Here is a 19991-nt window from a genome sequence, read left to right on the forward strand (position 1 = left end):
AGAAAAAAAGTAGTTGACTCAAATGGATCATGTTAGAAAAATCTTTGATATTTTGAAAATTCAAATGTCAACATGTCACATAATATGAGAAATGGGAGTCACTGGCTCCATCCTTCTGAGCATTTCTACAAAGTGAATCAAGATCAAATATCAATCCTAGAGGTTTATTAACCTGAAAAGTACATTTGGGTAATTCTGTAAAGAGATGCTTCAGTGGTGGTCATGAATATTTGTGGCATTAAAAAGGAGTTTGTAAAAGTAAGCATCAAGTTTTCTTCTGAGAAAAGGATTATTTTGCTCAGCATAGTTTTTTGACATTTGACTTATGGAAGAAACAACAAAAAACTTAAGAACTAAATCATTTAAGAAAACAGCTTTCCATCCTAATTTGCTACATGCCACACAGGAAAAAAGAATCTATGCACTTCTCTGACTGCACAACAGAACTTCTCAAAAACTGCCAGTCACCCAGTCAGTCAGGCATTAAGGTTTTATTGAAAATATTCTACTATGAAACAGTGGCAGTTCAGGAAAAGAAAATGATGTAGCTGAAATTTTCATTAGGAAAAAAGCTTCACCTTGTCCTTGATTCATTATTCTATTTATTAATTATTTCTTGAAACCATGAGGTTTTCCTTTAATTTTCATTCTAAACATAACATGGTCATTGTAAAATTTTTGGAAAGTTTAGACAAGAGAAAATTAATGCAAAAGAGTGTTTTCCTGTAATCTCACCACCCTAAGCAAATAGTAGTGTAATTGTGGCAAATTTCCTCCGACCTTCTTTTTATCTGGGTACCTTTCAAATATAGTTGAGGTAATAGTTTACTTATAATTCTGAATCTTTTTTGTGTCCCAATCATTGCTACATCAAAAAATATTTTCTTATATTACTAAAAACTCAATAAGCTCATTTTATTAGATGTACAAAATTCTATTGTCATGAGATGCTGTTATTTATTCAGTTTTCCAACATAGGACATCTTGGTCTTCTCTCTCATCATCATAAGGTATCTGAGTTAATAAAACTTTATTCAATATTCTTTTTCATTATTGCTTTGATTTATCCTGAATTTTAAAAAAATATTCAATATGCTGCTTTCGATTCCATTCTGCCTCACTTCTCCCTTTAGCTGCTTTTTCTCTAGATTGTCCTAGGAACTTTGAACAATCATTCTCTCCACAGATATACTTCAAAGCTGGATTCTAGCAAATACTTTGTGGTGCTCTCACTGGTATTGAGAGAAGGGGTTGTGTATCTCACATTCACAAAATAAATATGTCCGTAGGTGATTGCTTAAATAAAACAATTCTTAATATCTGTCCATTCTTAAAGGTAAATGTGATATGATAAAAATAGAAAAGGCATTGGATTGAAATCAGATTCTTGATGCAATTCTATTTCTCTCTTTGTAAGTCACTAAATTACTTGAACCTTACGTCCTCATTTGTAAAATAAGAAATTTAGTTAGAGAACTCTGAGTTTTCTTCTAACTCTATCCTTCTCTGACTGGAATAGTTTCTAACTCTGCTCAGTTGTGTGACCTCATGGACCAACCGGACTTCAGAGAGGAAGAAAGCCAAAGCCTCTCCTTGTATTTAAGATATGATGTGTCTTAGCATGGGAATTAGAATTTTACCAAAGTGGGAAGAGTTGGACCCAAAGAGTTGTGCTCCCAGATTAAAGTACAAATGTGGATGGTTTTCAAGAGATGAACCCAAAGCTGCTACCAATCTGGCAAACCTCTGGGAAACTCCTCACACAAACTCATTCAGTTTGCTCCCAGAAAATCAGTGGATCTCAAGAGTTTAAAGCTACTGTGAATCTCAAGAACTTCGTATAATCTCCCATCAATCAGCTCAGTCTGCAGGAACCATGTGCTAACTCCCATGCTCACCTAGAAGCAGTCTGAACCTCAAGTCAGCTCACATAACTGCCTTTAACTGCCTTTGGAGCTTCTTCTCTTCCAGCTCCATGGACTCTCACTGAGGACTATAGTAGGCGGTCCCTGGTAAGTGTAGTTCATACCTTTGAGAGTCCCTTAACTAGATCTGTAAAATATTTAATAAACATAGTTATTTAGTCTCTACTATAGTCATAGTACTAAGCATGGTGTTATGACAAGTACCAGGAAACATAACAGGAGTAACCACAGCCTTCAGGAAGCTCACAGCAAATTTGGAGAGGATACCCGCAGGAACAATAACTGGTTGGAAGTTGCACTAGACCCCCAAGATGCAGGGGCCCCACATTCTTTTTAGAACTACCCAAAACCCATGTTTTTAAGATACTAAGTTACTCATAGGAAAAGAAATCAGGATAAACCCTCGGATTCCCTCCTGTGCATATCTCCTGCTTGAAGAAAATGCAAAAGAAAATACCATGTGGAATCCCCCATTAGGGAGTGCATGAAACCTACATGAGGCGGCTCTTCAAGTTGTGTCTTGAAAACAGAAACAGGTGCTTCTTTGTTATCCCTGTTTTTGTCCTTAGCAATATTCTAATATAAAGTACACGAGATTTTTCCAAAAACCACTTGTGTGATTCATTTCTTGAGAACTTAAGAAGTAGTGCTTTGGATGCTCAGCAAGTACACGGCAGAGGGCCCTGGAAAAGCATGCAACTACATGTTATGGGCTAAATTGTGTCCCTCCAAAATTTATATGTTGAAGTCTTAACTCTCAGGTGAATATATTTAGGATAAGAACATTAAAGATTTAATTAGGTTAAAATGAGATCATATAGATGGTATTTACTCAATTTGGTGTCCTTATAGAAAGACATTTGGATGCACAAAGAGGTAAGACAAGTATACACGAAGGAAAGAGCATGTGATGGCACAGTAAGAAGGCTGCCACCTACAAGCCAAGGAGCGAGGCCTCAGAAGAAACCAAATCTGACAATGCCTTGATCCTGAATTTCTAGAACTGTGAGTACAAATTTCTGTTGTTTCAGCCTCCAGTGGATAGTGTTTTGTTATGGCAGCCCTAGCAAATTAGTACACAATGGCAGCAAACACGGGTATTTCTATGGGATTTGGAGCAGCAGCTGTGGGCATGGGTCTTACAGCCTTGTGGAAGCCAGCTAACAAGTACTGTCTGGCCCACGATCAGCATAAATTATCAAACTACTCTATTATTTTGAGGCCATGCATGGTTAAATGTAGAGAGAAGAATATAAGCTTCATGCAGGCAAGACCCTTATTTGTTTTACTGACTGCTATATTACCAGCATAAGTATTGAATGATTTGATGAGTCTTGAAAAACCATCGCAGATAAGTTTTCATCACCCCAAAATGCTCCCTCGTGCTTCTTTGCAGTTAATCTCCTTTCACAAACCCTGGTCCTTGGCAACCATGATCTACGATTTTGCCTTTTCTATAATTTCCTATAAATGGAATCATGCGAAGTAGAGTCTTTTGTGTCTTGGTTTATTTCACTAAGCTTTTGATATTCATCCATGCTGCTGTATGAATCAGTACTTCATTTCCTTTTTATTTGTTGGGAAAGACAGTCTCACATATGCGGTCTTACAACCCCTGCTCAGCCACTAAAGAATGGGTGTTGGGCCTGAAAAACTTTCTTATGTGGAAATAAGGAACCCACACCACCTGTGCCAGGCCTAGCATCTTGCCTGATACTCATGTGGAAATAGCTTGTCGTATAACACTGAATGAGTGTCCCTTTGCCTTGTGTAAGAATATATGTCACTGGCCCTTAGGCATGGCCCCAGCTTTCAGTATTTCAGACTCCATGTGGAGTGCACATAAGCCATTTTCACTGCATGAGCTTCCGGGGGCACCCACTAGCTATGAGGCCAGCATGCACTATTAGAGCTGATATTGCTGTCTCTTCTCTATGTGAGTGAAAGCATTGTTCCATCCAGTGCTTGACTACGTTGTGTTTTCTTTGGCAACTCTGAATCCAGAATGTAGTAGAAAGAAGTATTTGGACTTCTGTGATGATCTTTGCTATCTCTGCACGTACTTGGAGTCTCACCTTGGCAATGATTACTGATGCATAGTGTTCTGCTCCACAGATTGTTGACTAGTATTCCATTATATGAATATGTTATAATTTGCTTTTCCATTCACCAACAGATGGAAAATTGGATTGTTCCTAGTTATGGGCCATTATAAAAAATGTCCCTCTTGATATTTGGGTAAAATCTTTGTGTGAATATGTTTTTTGTTGATTTTTTTTTATACTTGGATAAGTATATAGGAGTAAGATTGCTAGATAGTATATTAAGTGTATATTTAATTTTATTTAAAAACTCCTAAATTATTTTCTAAAATGGCTGCACCATTTTGTGTTCCCAAAAGCAATGCATGAGAGTTCCAATTGCTCTTCATTCTTACCATCTTTTGTTATTACAGTCCTTTAACTTTTAGTCATTCTACTGGGTGTGTAGTAGCATCTCATTGTATTTCCTTGATGACTAATGATGTTGAGCTCCTTTTTATGTACTTGCTATTTGTATATGTTTTTTTGATGAGGCATCTATTTAAATCTTAGCCCATTAAAAAAATAGTTTATCTTATTACTGAATTTTAAAAGTTCTTCCTGTATTCTGGATGCAATTCTTTAATCAGATATAAGTTTTGCAAATACTGCCTCTCACCTTGTGGCTTGTGTTTTCCTTTACTTAACAGAGTCTTTTCAAAAACAAGCGTTGGCAATATCAAGATTATTCCATAAGTCATTTCTGACTTCAGTTACCCTCACAAGACCATCTAGCAATTATTCATAGAGAAGACACCACTGTGAAAGTCCCAGAACCCAGGGGTGAGGCTGAAGGACTCCTCACCCCCAGACCACAGAGACACCACAGAGAAGAACCACTTTAGAAGGATAAGAAGAGAGGCAACACCGACCACATCACCCCTTCCCCAGGCCAGCATTGTCCCTCTTGAGCCTATAGCTTCTCCAGGGCAGGGAAGGGAGCCCAAGGTGGGCATCCAGTTGCCCAGTACTGCAGGACACTTTCCAGGTGGCCCATTGGGTCACTGTGGTTATCTGTAGGTCTGGACTACTGGGATCAGAGAGAAATGGAGGACAGGACTTATATCAGTCAGAGCTCACACCTTGATGGACCACATTGCTGTCTGCAGTGGCATCGCAGCAGAAATCTAAGACAGCGGCTCTGCCCAGCCGGTGGCCCTCTCTGGCCATGGAGTCTGTTTTTTTTTCTTAGTTTCAGTTTAAAAAGACTATTTATATGTCTTAAAATTCACTGATTATTTTTTCTTTTCCAGTATCTCATCTGTTATTAATCTGATCCAATAAATATGTTAGATGAGATATAAATATAAATATCTAACATTTATTATTCTGCTTCATTTGGTCCCTTTTTATAGTTTATGATTCTCTTGTCATTATTTTCATATTTTCCATTATATCTTTAAGCACATTAATAACAGCTATTTTAAAGCTTACTGCTTTAGTATCTTTTACCGGGTATTGGCCATTGTTCTGCCAGGCAGTTAAAGTACTCACCAATAATGCTGATATTTTCAAGCTTATTTTTCAGCTTTGTTATAAAAGTCTAGCATACCCTTTACATTGAGACTAGTTTGCCATATATCTAAAGTATGACCTTTCTGAAGTCTCTATGGGCATGTAATAGGTGTTAAACGAGGAATCTCTACTCGAGCAGGTCAGAATTTTAATATTTCCCAGCCCTGTGTGAGCTATGGGAATTTTCAGCTAATAACTACCCAATTATCTTTCTCTGGCCTCACTGGTTTCCACCCCATAAATTCGTGGATTTGTATTCAGCATCAGACCTAAGGGACTCATATGCAGATTTTTAGAGCTTTTTTTCTGCATAGCTCTTGCCTTTCCTATATTCTGTCCTGCAAATTCTGGATGCCTCACTTCTCCACACTGTGATCTCTGTCTCCTGAAATCAGGGGGATCATTTTGCTCATCCTGGGATCCCCAGCTCTGTTCCTCTGGCAGAAAACAGAAGTAATTTTAGGATTTACCTTTTTGTTTCTCTTTTTAGAGACAGAGATCTAGGATGATTACTATCCAATGCTTAAAAGAACATTGTTCCCTATCTATTGTCAAGTTTTCTACTTGTTTAAAATTTGGTGGCTAGGCTGGCTCCAATTATTCCATCAGGACCAGAAGTCAATATCCAACCCATTTACTTTTTATATTTGAAAAAGGATAGGTTCCAATTATCAACGGTCTCAAGGGAAATTTCTTAGAAAAGGTGCACAAGAATTCTATCTCTGGCACATGAATTGCAAGAAGTGGTACTATAGAATCATGAGAAAATTAATCTTTCAGAGAAAGTTCAGGAGAAAAACAACTATTTTAGAGTTATTTGCTGCCAGCAGGGAATCACAAATGATTAACTTTTTTCTGCCTGTAACTATTTTGGGCTCAGGTCACTGAATCCCTCTTTGTCAGTATTTTTTCTTCAGTTATTAGAGCAAGTATATCCCACAATTTGGCAGTTAGGTTAAGCTGCTACTGGCACTGTCATTTGGTTTGCAACTTTGGTGATGGTCAAGAGAAAAAAATTCCTCATCTAGGGTAACCAGATAGAATATTCAAAGGCAGAAGAAACAAGAAAGATATAACAAACTGAAGATGAATTTATTTTCTTATTGTTTTTGTCTTAGTGAAGAAATGCCATGGGAGGTGTTGGCAGAAGTCTGACATGGAAGAGCTGAGTATAATCATTTCTCTCTTGGCAAAGGATAGAGCTGTTGGCTTCTCTTGGAAAAGGGAGAGACGTTTCAGGAAAAGCAACAAAAATAATTAGGCAATGAAAAAAAAATGGATCTGTGGGGAAGAGGGTTTATGAATTGACACTGTTTATACCCTGAAGAATGTAAAGGTGTTTCACATATAGATTAGGTTGCATTTATGGAGCACATTAAAACCCTTTCACAAAACACTGCCAGATTATCTGATTTTATCTTCAAAATAACCTGTGAGTGTGAGGTATTACTTCTATTTTACAGAGATATAGACTAAGAAGCAGAGTTTAAGGAATTTGACTCAAATCAGAGCCAGTTGATAGTAGAGACAAAAACAAAAACAAAGCAAAACACCTGGTTGTTCTAGTCCATTCCACAAGAGTATTTTGGCTAGTCGTTATTCTTCTCCATAAATAATGCCACAAGAAAAAATAACAATTTTAATAAATGAAATCAAAAGCACAAGAACATCACAAAAGACTCCAGAAAGACCTAGAATTCTGGACTTCTGGGTAAAGATGGAAGGATGAATACATATACCTACTTTCATTACCTATCAAAAATACTCTAAAATAGTAAAAGGGAGAACATGAGATGAAGCAAAACCAAATTCTAAGAGAATATTAAGCAGAAGGAAGAGAAATAAATGAATTAGCAGACATAAGAAAACTGAATCCTTAGCTGGTGGCAATAAATCCTGTATCCCCGAAAGACTCAGAAATTGGCAGTATTGGGCATCTCTGAAAATGTGAGTAAAGGGAAAAAGGCTTTTAAAAAAGAAAGTCTAGTAGGTCTCAGATCCCCAACCCACTTTTAATAGCCAGGAAACTAGCAATGCTCTGCACCAGCAAAAGACTGGAGGTATTTTCTTTAAAGAATGTAAGATAGAGGTACCTCTCTTCTGGACCAGTATCACTGAAAACAGCTGACCTCAAGGGACACCTTCCTAAAAACAGAAATCCCTACCCTACTAGACTCACAGAACATTGTCAGCCAGCCTTCACTCTCCAGGAATGAGACTGAAGATTCTTTTCTATAGAATCTCTCTAGCCCTAGAAGATATAAAACACAGAGATTACCTGTTCAAAAGCTCTTTGTTGACAAGCCACACTCATGTTTCCATATTTTCAATTAGCTTTTTTAGTTCCCTCTTAATATTGAGCATAAAGCCACAGATTGTATACATCAGGAAAGCTTATTCCAATGCGTGTTTCTTCCGGCACCACCAAGCAATTCTCTAGTACTCAGCAAATACCAACTGGATGTTCTATAATTCAACTTAATTCTGACACTATCTACCTGAAGATAGTATCAGATCCCACAGGTTAGGAACTCAGTCCTATAAGACTTCCCCCCTCCACTTTAGAATTAAATCACAAGTCTAGGTTGCCACCTGTGCTTTTGACCAACTAGCTATAGATCAGAGGTTCCCACAACCTTCTCCTTGGGGTCAATTAATTTGTTAAAGCATCTCACAGAACTCAAAGAAATATTTGCTTACATTTACCAGCTTATTCTAAAGGATACTATAAAGGATACAGATGAACAGCCAGATAAAGAGGTGCATAGGATAAAGTCTGGAAGGGACCTAGAGCAGGAGGTTCTGCTCCCATGAAACTGTAGTATGCCATCCTCCCATCATATGAATGTGCTCACCAGTCCAGGAGCTCATCAAATCTTTTTGTTAGGAGTTTTTATAGAGCTTAATCTTCAGTCTCTCCCCCAACCCACTTACCCCTCCCAGAAATCAGTGGGTAGGGCTAAAAGTTCCAACCCTCTAATCTAACTTAGTCTTTCTATTACCTCATTAAAACTTAGGTGTACTCAAAAAGGGCTCCTTACGAATGACAAATGACACTCCTGTAACTTGGGAAATTCCAATGGCTTGAGGAGTTTGTGCCAAAAACTGGGGGGAAATACCAAATATATTTATTATACCACTTCTAAACTAAAGGATGCAGGAGGAGGTGGGGAGATGAGGGAGAGGAAAGAATGAAAGACAGAAAGATACTATATGTAGAGAAAAGAATCACCCCTCTCCTTACCAAAACAAATAAATGAACAAACAACAACAAAAACTACTGGTCAATTTCAGATCACTGGAGACAAAGAACATCCATTAAGCTACCAGAAAGAAAAAATGGGTTTCAAGTTAGCTTAACCTCAATCTTGCAAGCTAGGTGACAGTAGTGAAATCCTTTTAAAATTCTGAAGAAATTTTTTTTCAACCTAGAATTCATTACCAAGCAAACTCCTCTTTAAAAATTAAGGAAAGAATAATATATTTCAAAGATAAAAAAAGTTTCCAGGAATTTATCTTCTATGAGACCTAATTAGGAAAGACATGAAAAATCAGAAACAGGCTATACAACACAAAGAAAAGATAAAGCCTTCTCAGAATGATCATGAAAGAAGGTTCCAGGTAATCAAAGGTTTACTAAGCAGAGAAGGAGGTGATTTAGACAGGTACAGGTAAGAACAGTACAAGAGAGACTTCCTCAGGAAGATAAAATAGAAACTTGAATGTGAATGAATACATTTCGAGGCATCCTAGAAAGCTGGAAAAGAGTCAGAGGATGGATTAGTAATAGGTACCTAGAAAATTGTGCAAATAAACTAAAGATGACAAATATTAAAATTGTGCAGTAAAGGAAAAGTAATCATAGTTTTATACATGGCTCAGCTGTGATGAGGGTATACATTCGTAAATAAGAATACTGAATTATTAAATGAAAATTAAATCATCACTGGATTGGGAGTATGGGAGATAAAAACATTGCATGTGTGTAGGGGAGCAAAAAGCGTTATATCCTTATGTTTCATAGAGAGAAATCAATAGGTTGGAAAAATTAAAAAGTATCAATGAAAATCATGTTATTTAGAGATACTCGGAGGTACTACAGTAGATGTGGAACCAGGTTAGTTGTATATCTCCAACTTTGCTGAGAAATACAGAGCCTACCCACTCTACATAATGTCAAAAAGACAACAAAGCATGGTTGTGGGAAAGAATTGAAAGTTGAACTCACCTGGACTCTAATCCTGACTCCACCATCTAATAGCTGTGATACTAGGGGAAAGTTCCTTAACCTCTTCCAGCTGCAGTTTCCCCTTTTATAAGTTAGAAATAATAGTAACAGCAACAATAATAGTATCTAAAACATTACCAGGCACATAGTTGGCACTCAATATATATTCACTGAATAAATGTTAGCAAAGAGTTAGTGACTGTAATATGATATATAGTATATATTCTATATTAGATAGCCTGATATATAATAAACACTCAATAAAACTAGCTTTGTGTTTAGAGCGGGTCTGTTTATAAGCATGTTCTAAATGTAAGCCTTTCTCCCTGCTCATCAAGTTAATGGAGGAGAATTAGTTATTATATTGATTTTATTCTTAGAAAATTTAGAGGCATATTTAACTCTTCTCTTTCTTGGCCGACCTCTCACAACAATCTCTATATTCTGTCAGTCCCATCTTTATATTAACTTCTCACAATATCTCCTTCCTCTTCTGACTACTCCTATTTTCTCCGGTTTGTCTTTGGCAGAAGTTTCCTAAATGGTTTCACTGCTTCACATCTCTTACTCCTGAACTACGTCTTCCACCTTGCTGCTAGAGTTACCTTCCCCCCCCTTTTTATTGTTTATTGGGGTGACATTGGTTAATAACATTATATAAGTTTCTACTGCTCAGTTCTATAATACATCGCCTGTATATTCCATTGTGGGCTCACTGCTGAAAGTCTAGTCTCCTCTCCCCACCCATCTTCCCTCTCCCCACCCTTCTGTTGTCAGTGTCTATGAGTTTGTTTTGTTTGCTCATTTGTTGCTTTATGTTTTATATCCCACATATGAGTGAAATCATACAGCTCTTGTCCTTTTCTATCTAACTTATTTAGCTTCACATAATGGAGTCACCTTTCTAAAAACATAAATTCAATCATGTCACTTCCAGGCTAATACTTTCTAGAGCTCTCCATTACTTGTAGTGGAGAGCCTGAGCTCATCCCATCGTGCCCACTAAGCCATTATATGGTCTTATCCAAACTCACCTTAACTTTGTCTCCTGATATTTCCTAATCTTCCTCTTCATAACGTGCTTTCCTCCCCTACACTGCTCAAGCACATTCCACTCCACAGTCCCTCCGTATGCCGTGTCCTTTCTCACGTCGGAGGCTTTGCACATACTGTTCTCTCTGCCTAGAATGCTTTTCCTTCTCCTTTTTCAGTTAGCAAATTTGCTATAAATTTTTTGTTGGTCTTCCCAACTATACAACTTCAAGGTTCCTTGAAGTTTGCACTTGTTTCTATGTAGCCTGCCCAGCACCTAACAAGGGCATGGTTCATATTTGGTGCTAAATAACTGCAGGAAAGACAAAGCCTGTAATGAATAGTTGCCACCACCTTGTGGCTTCTGCTTACCAATAATAAAGGGCAGTTGATTATTACGTGTTACAAAAATTACATTCCTTTTTCAAACAAAATGAACAGGCTTCCAGTTTTCCTTATTTCCTTACATAATATCTATTATGTAAGTTATTAAGTATGGAAAAAACAAATTTTTTGACAGCTCTGTAAATGGAGAAGAGCCTCCACTATGCCTTATTTTTATCTCTTCTAAAAGATAAAATCAACTAGTATAAGCATGCCCATTTCAACAAACATAAAACTTCCATTTTAAGGTAGAATTTATTTTCTTTTAATTTTTTATTGGCTCCATTTCCACCTACTTCACTCTCTGGGAAACCCATGTCAACAACGAGTATGTTTACATCTATAACTATGTATCTCTACATCTCGAAACATTGATATATGTAGGTACACACATCTATGACACACTTTTATGTATACACAACAGTCCTCCTCACATGTTTTTCTACATCTCGCTTTTCTCTCTCCGTGGAATCTATGGAAAGTCCTCTAAGTCCTCTATGTATAATATTAATTCATGGTGCATTGGCTACATACAAATTCATTATCAACTCAAATTTTTATGAATGCTTTACCACCCTCTTATTTAAGCTACCTTCTGGTCTGTCTTAGTTTAGGCTTATAAACACCAGAACTCTATTTCTCACAGTTCTGGAGGCTAGCAAGTCTAAAATCAAGGCACCAACAGATTTGGTATCTGGTGAAAACCTACATCCTTTTTCACAAACGATGGTCTTTTTTGCTTTGTCCTCTCATGGCAGAAAGGGAGGGAGGGGGCTCTCTAGAGCCTCTTTTATTAAGAGTACTAATGCATTCATGAGAGCTCCACCCTCTTGACCTAATTATCTCCCAAATATCATTGGATTGAGGATTAGGCTTCAACATATAAATTTGTGGAGGATGGGGAACACAAATATTCATTTGATAACATAGCCAGAGAGAATAAAGCATGGAGAACTTAACTTACCAAATAAAAAAAATCTATAATTCAAAATGGTTGGCAATTTCAGATTTCTGTCAGAATTGAGAAGATATAAACAAACAAAACCTTAGCTAAATATAATCAAGTATGAAGTTGGATCAATGATTTACATATATGTTGCTAGAAACATTTTTAAACTGTCTAAGGAATTTGCATTTGATTCATTTATGTTCACTACAAAAAAAAACAGTACTGCAATTTATAAGGTACTGCCAGGCATTTCATTTGTTATGCTGATTTACAGTAAATTGGCTTATTCTAGCATAATAAGGAATAGTCTTTGCTTTATGCCACTAAAATGAATTAATCAAGCAATTTAAAATTGAATTTTCACTCCATAATCTTATTTTGTTTTCTCACATATCTAAAATAATAGCATCTATCATCATTTAAAACCAATAATATGATTTGTGCTTTGCAGAAACCAACAACAAATTAAAAACCAAATCTTTGCATTAGTAGCAACAGAAACAGCCAAGAGAGCTTGAGAAATGAGTATGATTTTTCCTTCACTGTTACTATAGCACATGAAATCTGGGAACAAATGAAGCCTAGTACAATCGCGTGATCAGTTTAAAGGCTGTAACACTTCAGGACAATGCAAATGGCTTCTCACATTAAAAAGATATTAAACCGCTAAGAAACTTAAAAGAAAAGGCATACAACTGCTCTCAAATTTTAAAATACACTTCTGCGAAAAATTACCTTGGAGTTGTAGGAGACCCTGAGGCTATTGTGATGTGTGCTGGGTAGCCTTCTACAGGCTTTCCAGGACTGATAAAAGCAGCAGTTTTGTTGTTCAAAATATTTAAAGTGAGTGATTAATCATGAGCTGTGTCATAGGCATATGAAGTGATAAAATATGGAAAAACTGAGTGGCTTTGAGGAGGAGGTGTAATCAACCCTTGATTAATTCTGCTAATGGAAAGGAGTGTTGTGGATAACACAAACATCATTAAATGCCAAATGAAAACTAGCCTGAGTTTGTCGCAAAAAATATAAATTGAAATTTTAAGATACGAAATTTTCTTTCCATGAAACTGTTATCTATGAGGATGGGTCTACACTTTTACTCAAACGCTGTCTTCGAAAGAATAATGCTTTGCAGTGTTAAGGAAGTTAGAATAACATTTGACAAGAGAAATACTTTCCAGATACAACCCTTCCAGAGTTAGCATAATTTTCTGTATACTGCCCCTGATGTCTATTTTCCAGCCTTAAAATAGAGAAACTGAAAACTGCAAGGCTGAAAACTTAATTGTTGAAAAATAAAAAAAAAAAAAATCTGCTAGGGTTTCCCAAAGTCACTGAGAATATATGAGTCTGATAAAAACAGATTAAAGTAATTCAGGTTTATTAAAGCTTTCCCTTTACAGATATATAAACAAGACTATTCCACAAACACACTCACCAAGACAGGGAGAACAGCCCCCTCCCTATTCATCAGCCCTTTCTGTACAGCCTTGCAGCATGGATATGCATTTAAGCTTTCAACAAATAATATTCAGTGGGCTTTATGTCCCAGGTAGCATGCTTGATACTGAGAATGGACTGGTGAACAGAACAAATCTGGTCACTGCCCTGATGAAATAAAGCACACAAGAACTCTTAGTACATAAGTGCACAAGAAATATAACTATTTTTTCCTCTTCCTTCAGCTTCTTTTAGCTTGTTTACTCTCCTGTTAAATGAGAATAATAGCATATACCTTAGAATATTACTAAGATTCAAAGTTCTAGTAAGAGTTACAAGAAAATATTCATTGATTTGAAATCTCTCTGGGCTGAGCAGCCAGTTGCTAAAATATCAACTTATATTTAAAAGGGGGAAGGGGTCTTGGGGTGGAGCATAAACATTTAGGGCAACATACTAGCTGTCACCTCCTCTGTAATGAGAAGTGCAAATAAGAAATCAAATCTAGTATAAAATCTATGGGGAAAGATAGGATTTTAGGAGTTTAACTGATGGTTGTCAATATTTAAGAACATTTAAGAAGTGAGCTGAAAGGGCATCAAATTCCCAAGGAGATTGTTCTAAGTTTAGCGCCAATACAGAAGAATTCAAAAAGAAAAAAAAAATGGGGAAAATGTCAAGTAAAAAACATACAAAATTAAAAATGATACATGATTACACCAAATGAACTCTGGGGGTTGGGGAAGATAGGAAAATGCCTAGTCAATAAATCAGAGATTGTTCTTAAATATTTTTACTGGATCCCTTAGTATTCACATTTATTGGTTGGTTTTATCACTATAAAAACAAGAATCACAAGAATTTTAACAGCCTGCACACAAACATCCATGCCTCTAGAATTTCATCTTGAGGACTTTGCTATTTGTTGTTTGGGACCACTGAATTTCTCAGATTTGCAACCACCTGTCATTCTGAGTATACAGACCAGTTACATTCACAATAGTCTAGTATCCAGTTAAAATAAACACATATAGTTGTTATCCTTACATGTGCAGGAACACAGGTGAAAACAAGCGAAGGTTTCTTTTTTTTAAACTGGGCAATTTTTTAAAAATTGCAGTTGACATACATTATATTAGTTTCAGGTATACAACATAGTGATATTTATATAATTTACCAAGTGATCATCCTGCTAAGTCTAGTACTCATCTGACTCTACACAGTTATTACAATATTACTGGCTATATTCCCTATGCTGTACTTTACATCCCTGTGACAATTTTTATAACTGGCAATGTGTACCATGTAATCTCTTTCACCTTTTTCGCCCACTTCCCAAACCCCTCCCATCTGGCAATCAACAATTTGTTCTATCTATATATTTCTCTTTTGTTTGTTGCTATTTTTTAGATTCCACATCTAAGTGAAATCATATAGTATTTGACTTTCTTTTTTCCAACTTACTTCACTCAGCATAATACCCTCTAGGTCTAGCCATGTTGTCCCAAATGGTATGATTTCATTCTTTTTTATGACTGTCATACTCAACTGTATATATGTATGTACCACACCTTATTTATCCAGTTGTCTATCAATGGACACTTAGGTTGCTTCCATATCTTGGCTATTATAAATAATGCTGCAATGACATCAAACTATAAGGATATATATAGTAATCAAAATAGCATAGTACTGGCATTAAAAAGACATATAGATAAATGAAACAGAATAGAGAACCCAGAAATAAACCCAAACCTAAATGGTCAAATTATCCATGACAAAGGCAACAAGAATATATAATGAGGTAAAGACAGTCTCTTCAAAAATTGGTGGTGGGAAAACTGACCAGATACATGAAAACAATGAAAGTAGACCACTTTTTCACAATATATATAGAAATAGACTCGAAATGGATTAAAGACTTAAATTTAGGACCTGAAATCATAAAATTTCTAGAAAAAAACATAGGCAGTAAACTCTTTGACATAGCTCTTGCAATATTTTTTTGGATATGTCTTCTTAGGCAAGGGAAACAGAAGCAAAAATAAACAAATGGGACTACATCAAACTGAACAGTTTTTGCAAGGAAAGAAAATCATCAATAAAATGAAAAGACAACCTAATGAATGGGAGAAGATATTAGCAATGATATATCTGACATGAAGTTAATATTTGAAATATATAAGGAACTCATGCAACTTAACACCAAAAAAAATCAATTAAAAAATGGGCAGAGTACCTGAGTAGATAATTCTCCCAAGAGGACATACAGATGGCCAACAGAATAAGAAAAGATTTTCAACATCACTAATCATCAGAGAAATGCAAATTAGAACCACAATATCACCACACACATGTCAGAATGGCTATCACCAATAAATCAAAAAACAACAAGTGTTGGTGAGGATGTGGAGAAAAGGGAACCCTCATGCATTGTTGGGACTGTAAATTGATACAGCCACTATGAAAACAGTATGGATGTTCCTCAAAAATTGAAAATAGCACTACCATATGACCCAGCAATTTTACTTCTGGGTATTTATCTGAAGAAATCCAAAACACTAATTTGGAAAGATATATGCACCCCTGTGTTCAAAGCAAAGATTTCTTTGGCCTCTTCTCTGTACAGACGAATTAAAGTTCAACTGGAAAAAAACACTTAGCATCAGAACGAGGCTAAGAAACCTCTAACTAGTTATATATGTTTTACTTTCCATCTTTAGCTGACCATGAAAAAGAAAAGAAACATGATTTTCCATTAAAAAGAAATTAGTAATCTTTCTCTTTTTCTCAATTAAGATATATGAAAATATAATCAGATATTTATGAGTTTTCCTATAGAATTTCCTTAATATAAAGTTCTACTGAGACTTAAGCAAGGCCTAACTCTAAAGTCCAAAAAGGTCTCCACACAAAGGTAGTTGTGTGAGTTATGCTTAGGCTGAAAAACTGGCCCAGGATGATAGCAAGACTGAACAACAGAACTGAAGCTTGAGCAAACTGCAGTTATTTATATTTCAAGTGTTAGCTCAATAAGCAATGTTGATTGAGCACATGTCATGTATAGGTACTGTCTGGCACTGGCCAAAAGCATTTAGTAAAACAGACTAAGTCTTGACCTCATAGATCTTACTTTCTAATAAAATATAAAGTAAGAACCCAAGGAAAAAGTAAAGCAGGATGGAGATAATGAAAGCATGGTTATTAGGGAAGGCTTCCTTGATAACTGACACATAGGTAGAATCTTGAACTAAGAAAGAATGAGCCACGCAGATATCTAAAGAAGAGAATTCCAGTCTGAGGTAACAGTATATTTAAAGACCTTGTCGTGGAAGTCAGATTTGTGTGTTCAAGGAGCAGCAAAGAGGCCAGCATGTCAGAAGTGTGATGAACAAGGTGGAGAGTAGTAGATAAGAGGTAGCATCAAGAGATGAGCCAAGGCCAGATGATGCAAGGCCTTCAAGAAAATAAGTTAGAATTTTACTCTATGCATGAGGAGAAGCCACCTGAGTGTCTTGCGCAGGAGACTGATATGATCAGATTTCTTTTCTTAAAGGATTCTGCTTGCTCTTTTGAGAGAATAAGCTTATGGGGTATAGCAGTCAAGGTTCTCCAGAGAAACAGAACCAAAAGAAGATAGAGATAGAAACAGAGATTGAGAGAGAAAGTTGAAATTTAAGGAATTGGTTCACATAATAGAGACTGAGAAGTCTCAAGATCTGCAATCAGAAAGCTAGATAGAGACCTAGGAGAGCAGACAGTACAGTTCCAGTTTGAGTCTGAAGGCCACGAGAACCATATGAACTGATAGTATAAGCTCTAGTCTGTAAGCTGGTAGGCGCAAGACCCAGAAAGAGCTAATATTTCAGTTCAAGTTTGAAGACAAGAAAAAAGAATGGATACCCCAGCTCAAGGAAGTCAGGCAGGAGAAGTTTTCTCTTACATGAGGGTCTACCTTTTTTTTCCATTTAGGCCTTCGACTGGATAAGGCCACCCACATTAGAGAAGACAAACTTCTTTACTCACTCTATCAATTCAAATGTTAATCACATCCAAAAAACATCCTCACAAACATATCCAGAATAATGTTTGACTAAATATCTGGGTACCTGTGACCCAATCAAGTAGACAGATAAAATAAATCATTACACAGGCAAGAATAAAAATGGGGAAACCAGTGAGAAAGTTCTTGTTATTTTTTAGGCAAGAGACAATGATGGCTTGGACTTAGTTGTAGCCATGGAAGTGGCAGAAAGTAGGATTCAGAACAAACTAGAAAGTAGAGCCAACCGAAATTGCTGATGAACTCCATGTAGAGTATGAGAGAGAAGAATCACAATGACCGCAAAGTACTTGGCCTGAACAAGCAGCTGGGTGGAGATGCCATTCGCCAAGATAATAACAACAAAAACAACAAAACAGTAATAATAACTATTAACCCTTAAATGATTTTAGTCAGTACCAGGTACTTTTCCAAACACTTTACATATATTAATAATTTAATCCTCACATATAATTCATTTAATCATCACTAATAAGGAAACTATGATGAATTTTTATTTTTAGTAACTTGCCCAAAGTTACATAGCTAGTCAATGAAAGTGTACTCATAACCCCTACTACACCTGGAGCAACATCTTTTATTTTCTTTTTTGTGTGTAGAGAGGATGATGATAAGGTAGAAATCAAGAATTTGTTTTAAGACATGTTAAAATTGAGATGTATATTTAGATATCCAAGTGGAGATATCAAGTCAAAAGTTGGTTTTTAAGTCTGTAATTCAGAGGAGAGGTCAACACTGGAAATGTGAATTTGAGAATTATATAAATAGTATTTAAAGCTAAGAGACTGAATTAAGTTACCAAATGAATGATCACAGGCAGAAAATTTTAAAGTATGGTAACTGAGAGTGAGGAACCTCAACATTTGGAGGTCAGGAAAATAAGGACAGCCCCATAAAGGCAACTGAAAGCCAGCAGTCTCATGTGGCAGGAAATCATGAGTAGACTATCCTAGAAACCATGTAAAACATTCTTTTAGAAAAAAAATTACCTATATTAAAGTACTCAACAATATATTGGTGAATGGAATAAGGTCGTCAATTTAGATGACTTCTAAATTATATTTTGTCAGTTAACTCAGAAATGTGAGTTCTAGAGAACTCACCCTAAGAGAGTTACAAGTTTATGACAGAATTTGGTTTGTTAATCAAAAAGCCAGGAGTCCCAAGATGGTATCCACCATGAAGAAGACAGCTACAGAAAGTGTCAGTGTTACTTTTGAAGATCAACAAAAGATAAACAAATTTGTGCGGAACATAAGCAGAACCACAGAGCTAGAGGAAGAAATAAATGTAAAAAAAAAAAAGAAAGAAAAAAAACCTCCAAATTTAAAAGATCCTTGTAAGGTCATCATGCTTGCAGATGACAACTGCTTATTGACATCTTATCAAATTGAAAAAAATGTTTTCATTAGCCATTCTCAAGAAGAAATACAGGAAATGTTAGAAGAAGCAAAGAAAAATTTGCAAGAAGAAATTTACGCTCTAAAATCCAGAGTGGAATCAATTCATCGGGTATTAGCAGATTTGAAATTTCAGTTATATCAAAAATTTGGGAGCAACATAAATCTTGAAGCTGATGAAAGGTAAACATTTTATAATACATTTTATAGTACATTTTTAAATTTGTGTAATAAACTTGAATATTGTTTAAGTGATAATTTCCCTTCTTTGAATTATATGGAAAGCAAAACTTACTTAAAAATATTTTTCATTTATTTAATGAAACTTGCCTATATATTACACAGACAAAAAAGCCAGTTTATCCACTTAGAGATATACCATTCTAACACCACTGGTAAATGAAAAAGCAGAAACTTACCATCAGTAAAATAGAGCCCTCCCACAATGGTATTAGTTTGAAGAATTTACTATAGTTCAGAATCTAGTCCTTACCTGGTATAAAAATCCTAGAGAAAGTTTGACTTGAGAAGGCTGGCTCATTCAAAAGATTCATGAATGAACTCAAATGAAGTTGTTCATTTGTAACACAGATGTAACTGAAAATTCAGAAGGCATATTAATATAAAAAAAGAAATCATCATTTAGTTGCTTGTTAAAAATGGAATTTTTAAAACTGTGCTGTATGTGATTCATATGCTTAATGTATATTTAATGAACATTCCTGTCATAACAGCCATATGTATAGTCTTTGGACCAAATAATTCCTTTTCCTGGCAGAGTGGATATCTGCTATTTGGACCTGTCCAACATCTCTTTTCTTTCTGATCACAGTGTACTGATTTTCAGTGGAAAACGTCTTCCCCTCTGCACACATTCATGACTTATTTTTCCTGTCTTTCCAATTCCAATTTATCTCAGAGAAATCTAATAATTGATGAGTAAAAAAGTTTTCTTTATAGAGATATTCCAA

General features: G+C 35.9%; 1 protein-coding gene across 1 annotated transcript; it reads left to right on the top strand.

The window, feature by feature from the left end:
- Positions 1-18778: 18778 nt before the first annotated feature.
- Positions 18779-19207, top strand: LOC107515726 (prefoldin subunit 4-like). Its single transcript, XM_036221585.1, has one exon. It carries the CDS (start codon positions 18788-18790, stop codon positions 19205-19207), a length of 420 nt encoding a protein of 139 aa, XP_036077478.1. The 5' UTR covers positions 18779-18787.
- Positions 19208-19991: the final 784 nt, after the last annotated feature.

This window comes from Rousettus aegyptiacus, unplaced genomic scaffold, assembly GCF_014176215.1.
Source record: "Rousettus aegyptiacus isolate mRouAeg1 unplaced genomic scaffold, mRouAeg1.p scaffold_m13_p_5, whole genome shotgun sequence".
NCBI lineage: Eukaryota > Metazoa > Chordata > Mammalia > Chiroptera > Pteropodidae > Rousettus > Rousettus aegyptiacus.

Bases quoted from the DNA above. Each gene is read 5' to 3' on its own strand.
- LOC107515726 (XM_036221585.1), top strand. From the start codon at position 18,788: ATGGTATCCACCATGAAGAAGACAGCTACAGAAAGTGTCAGTGTTACT.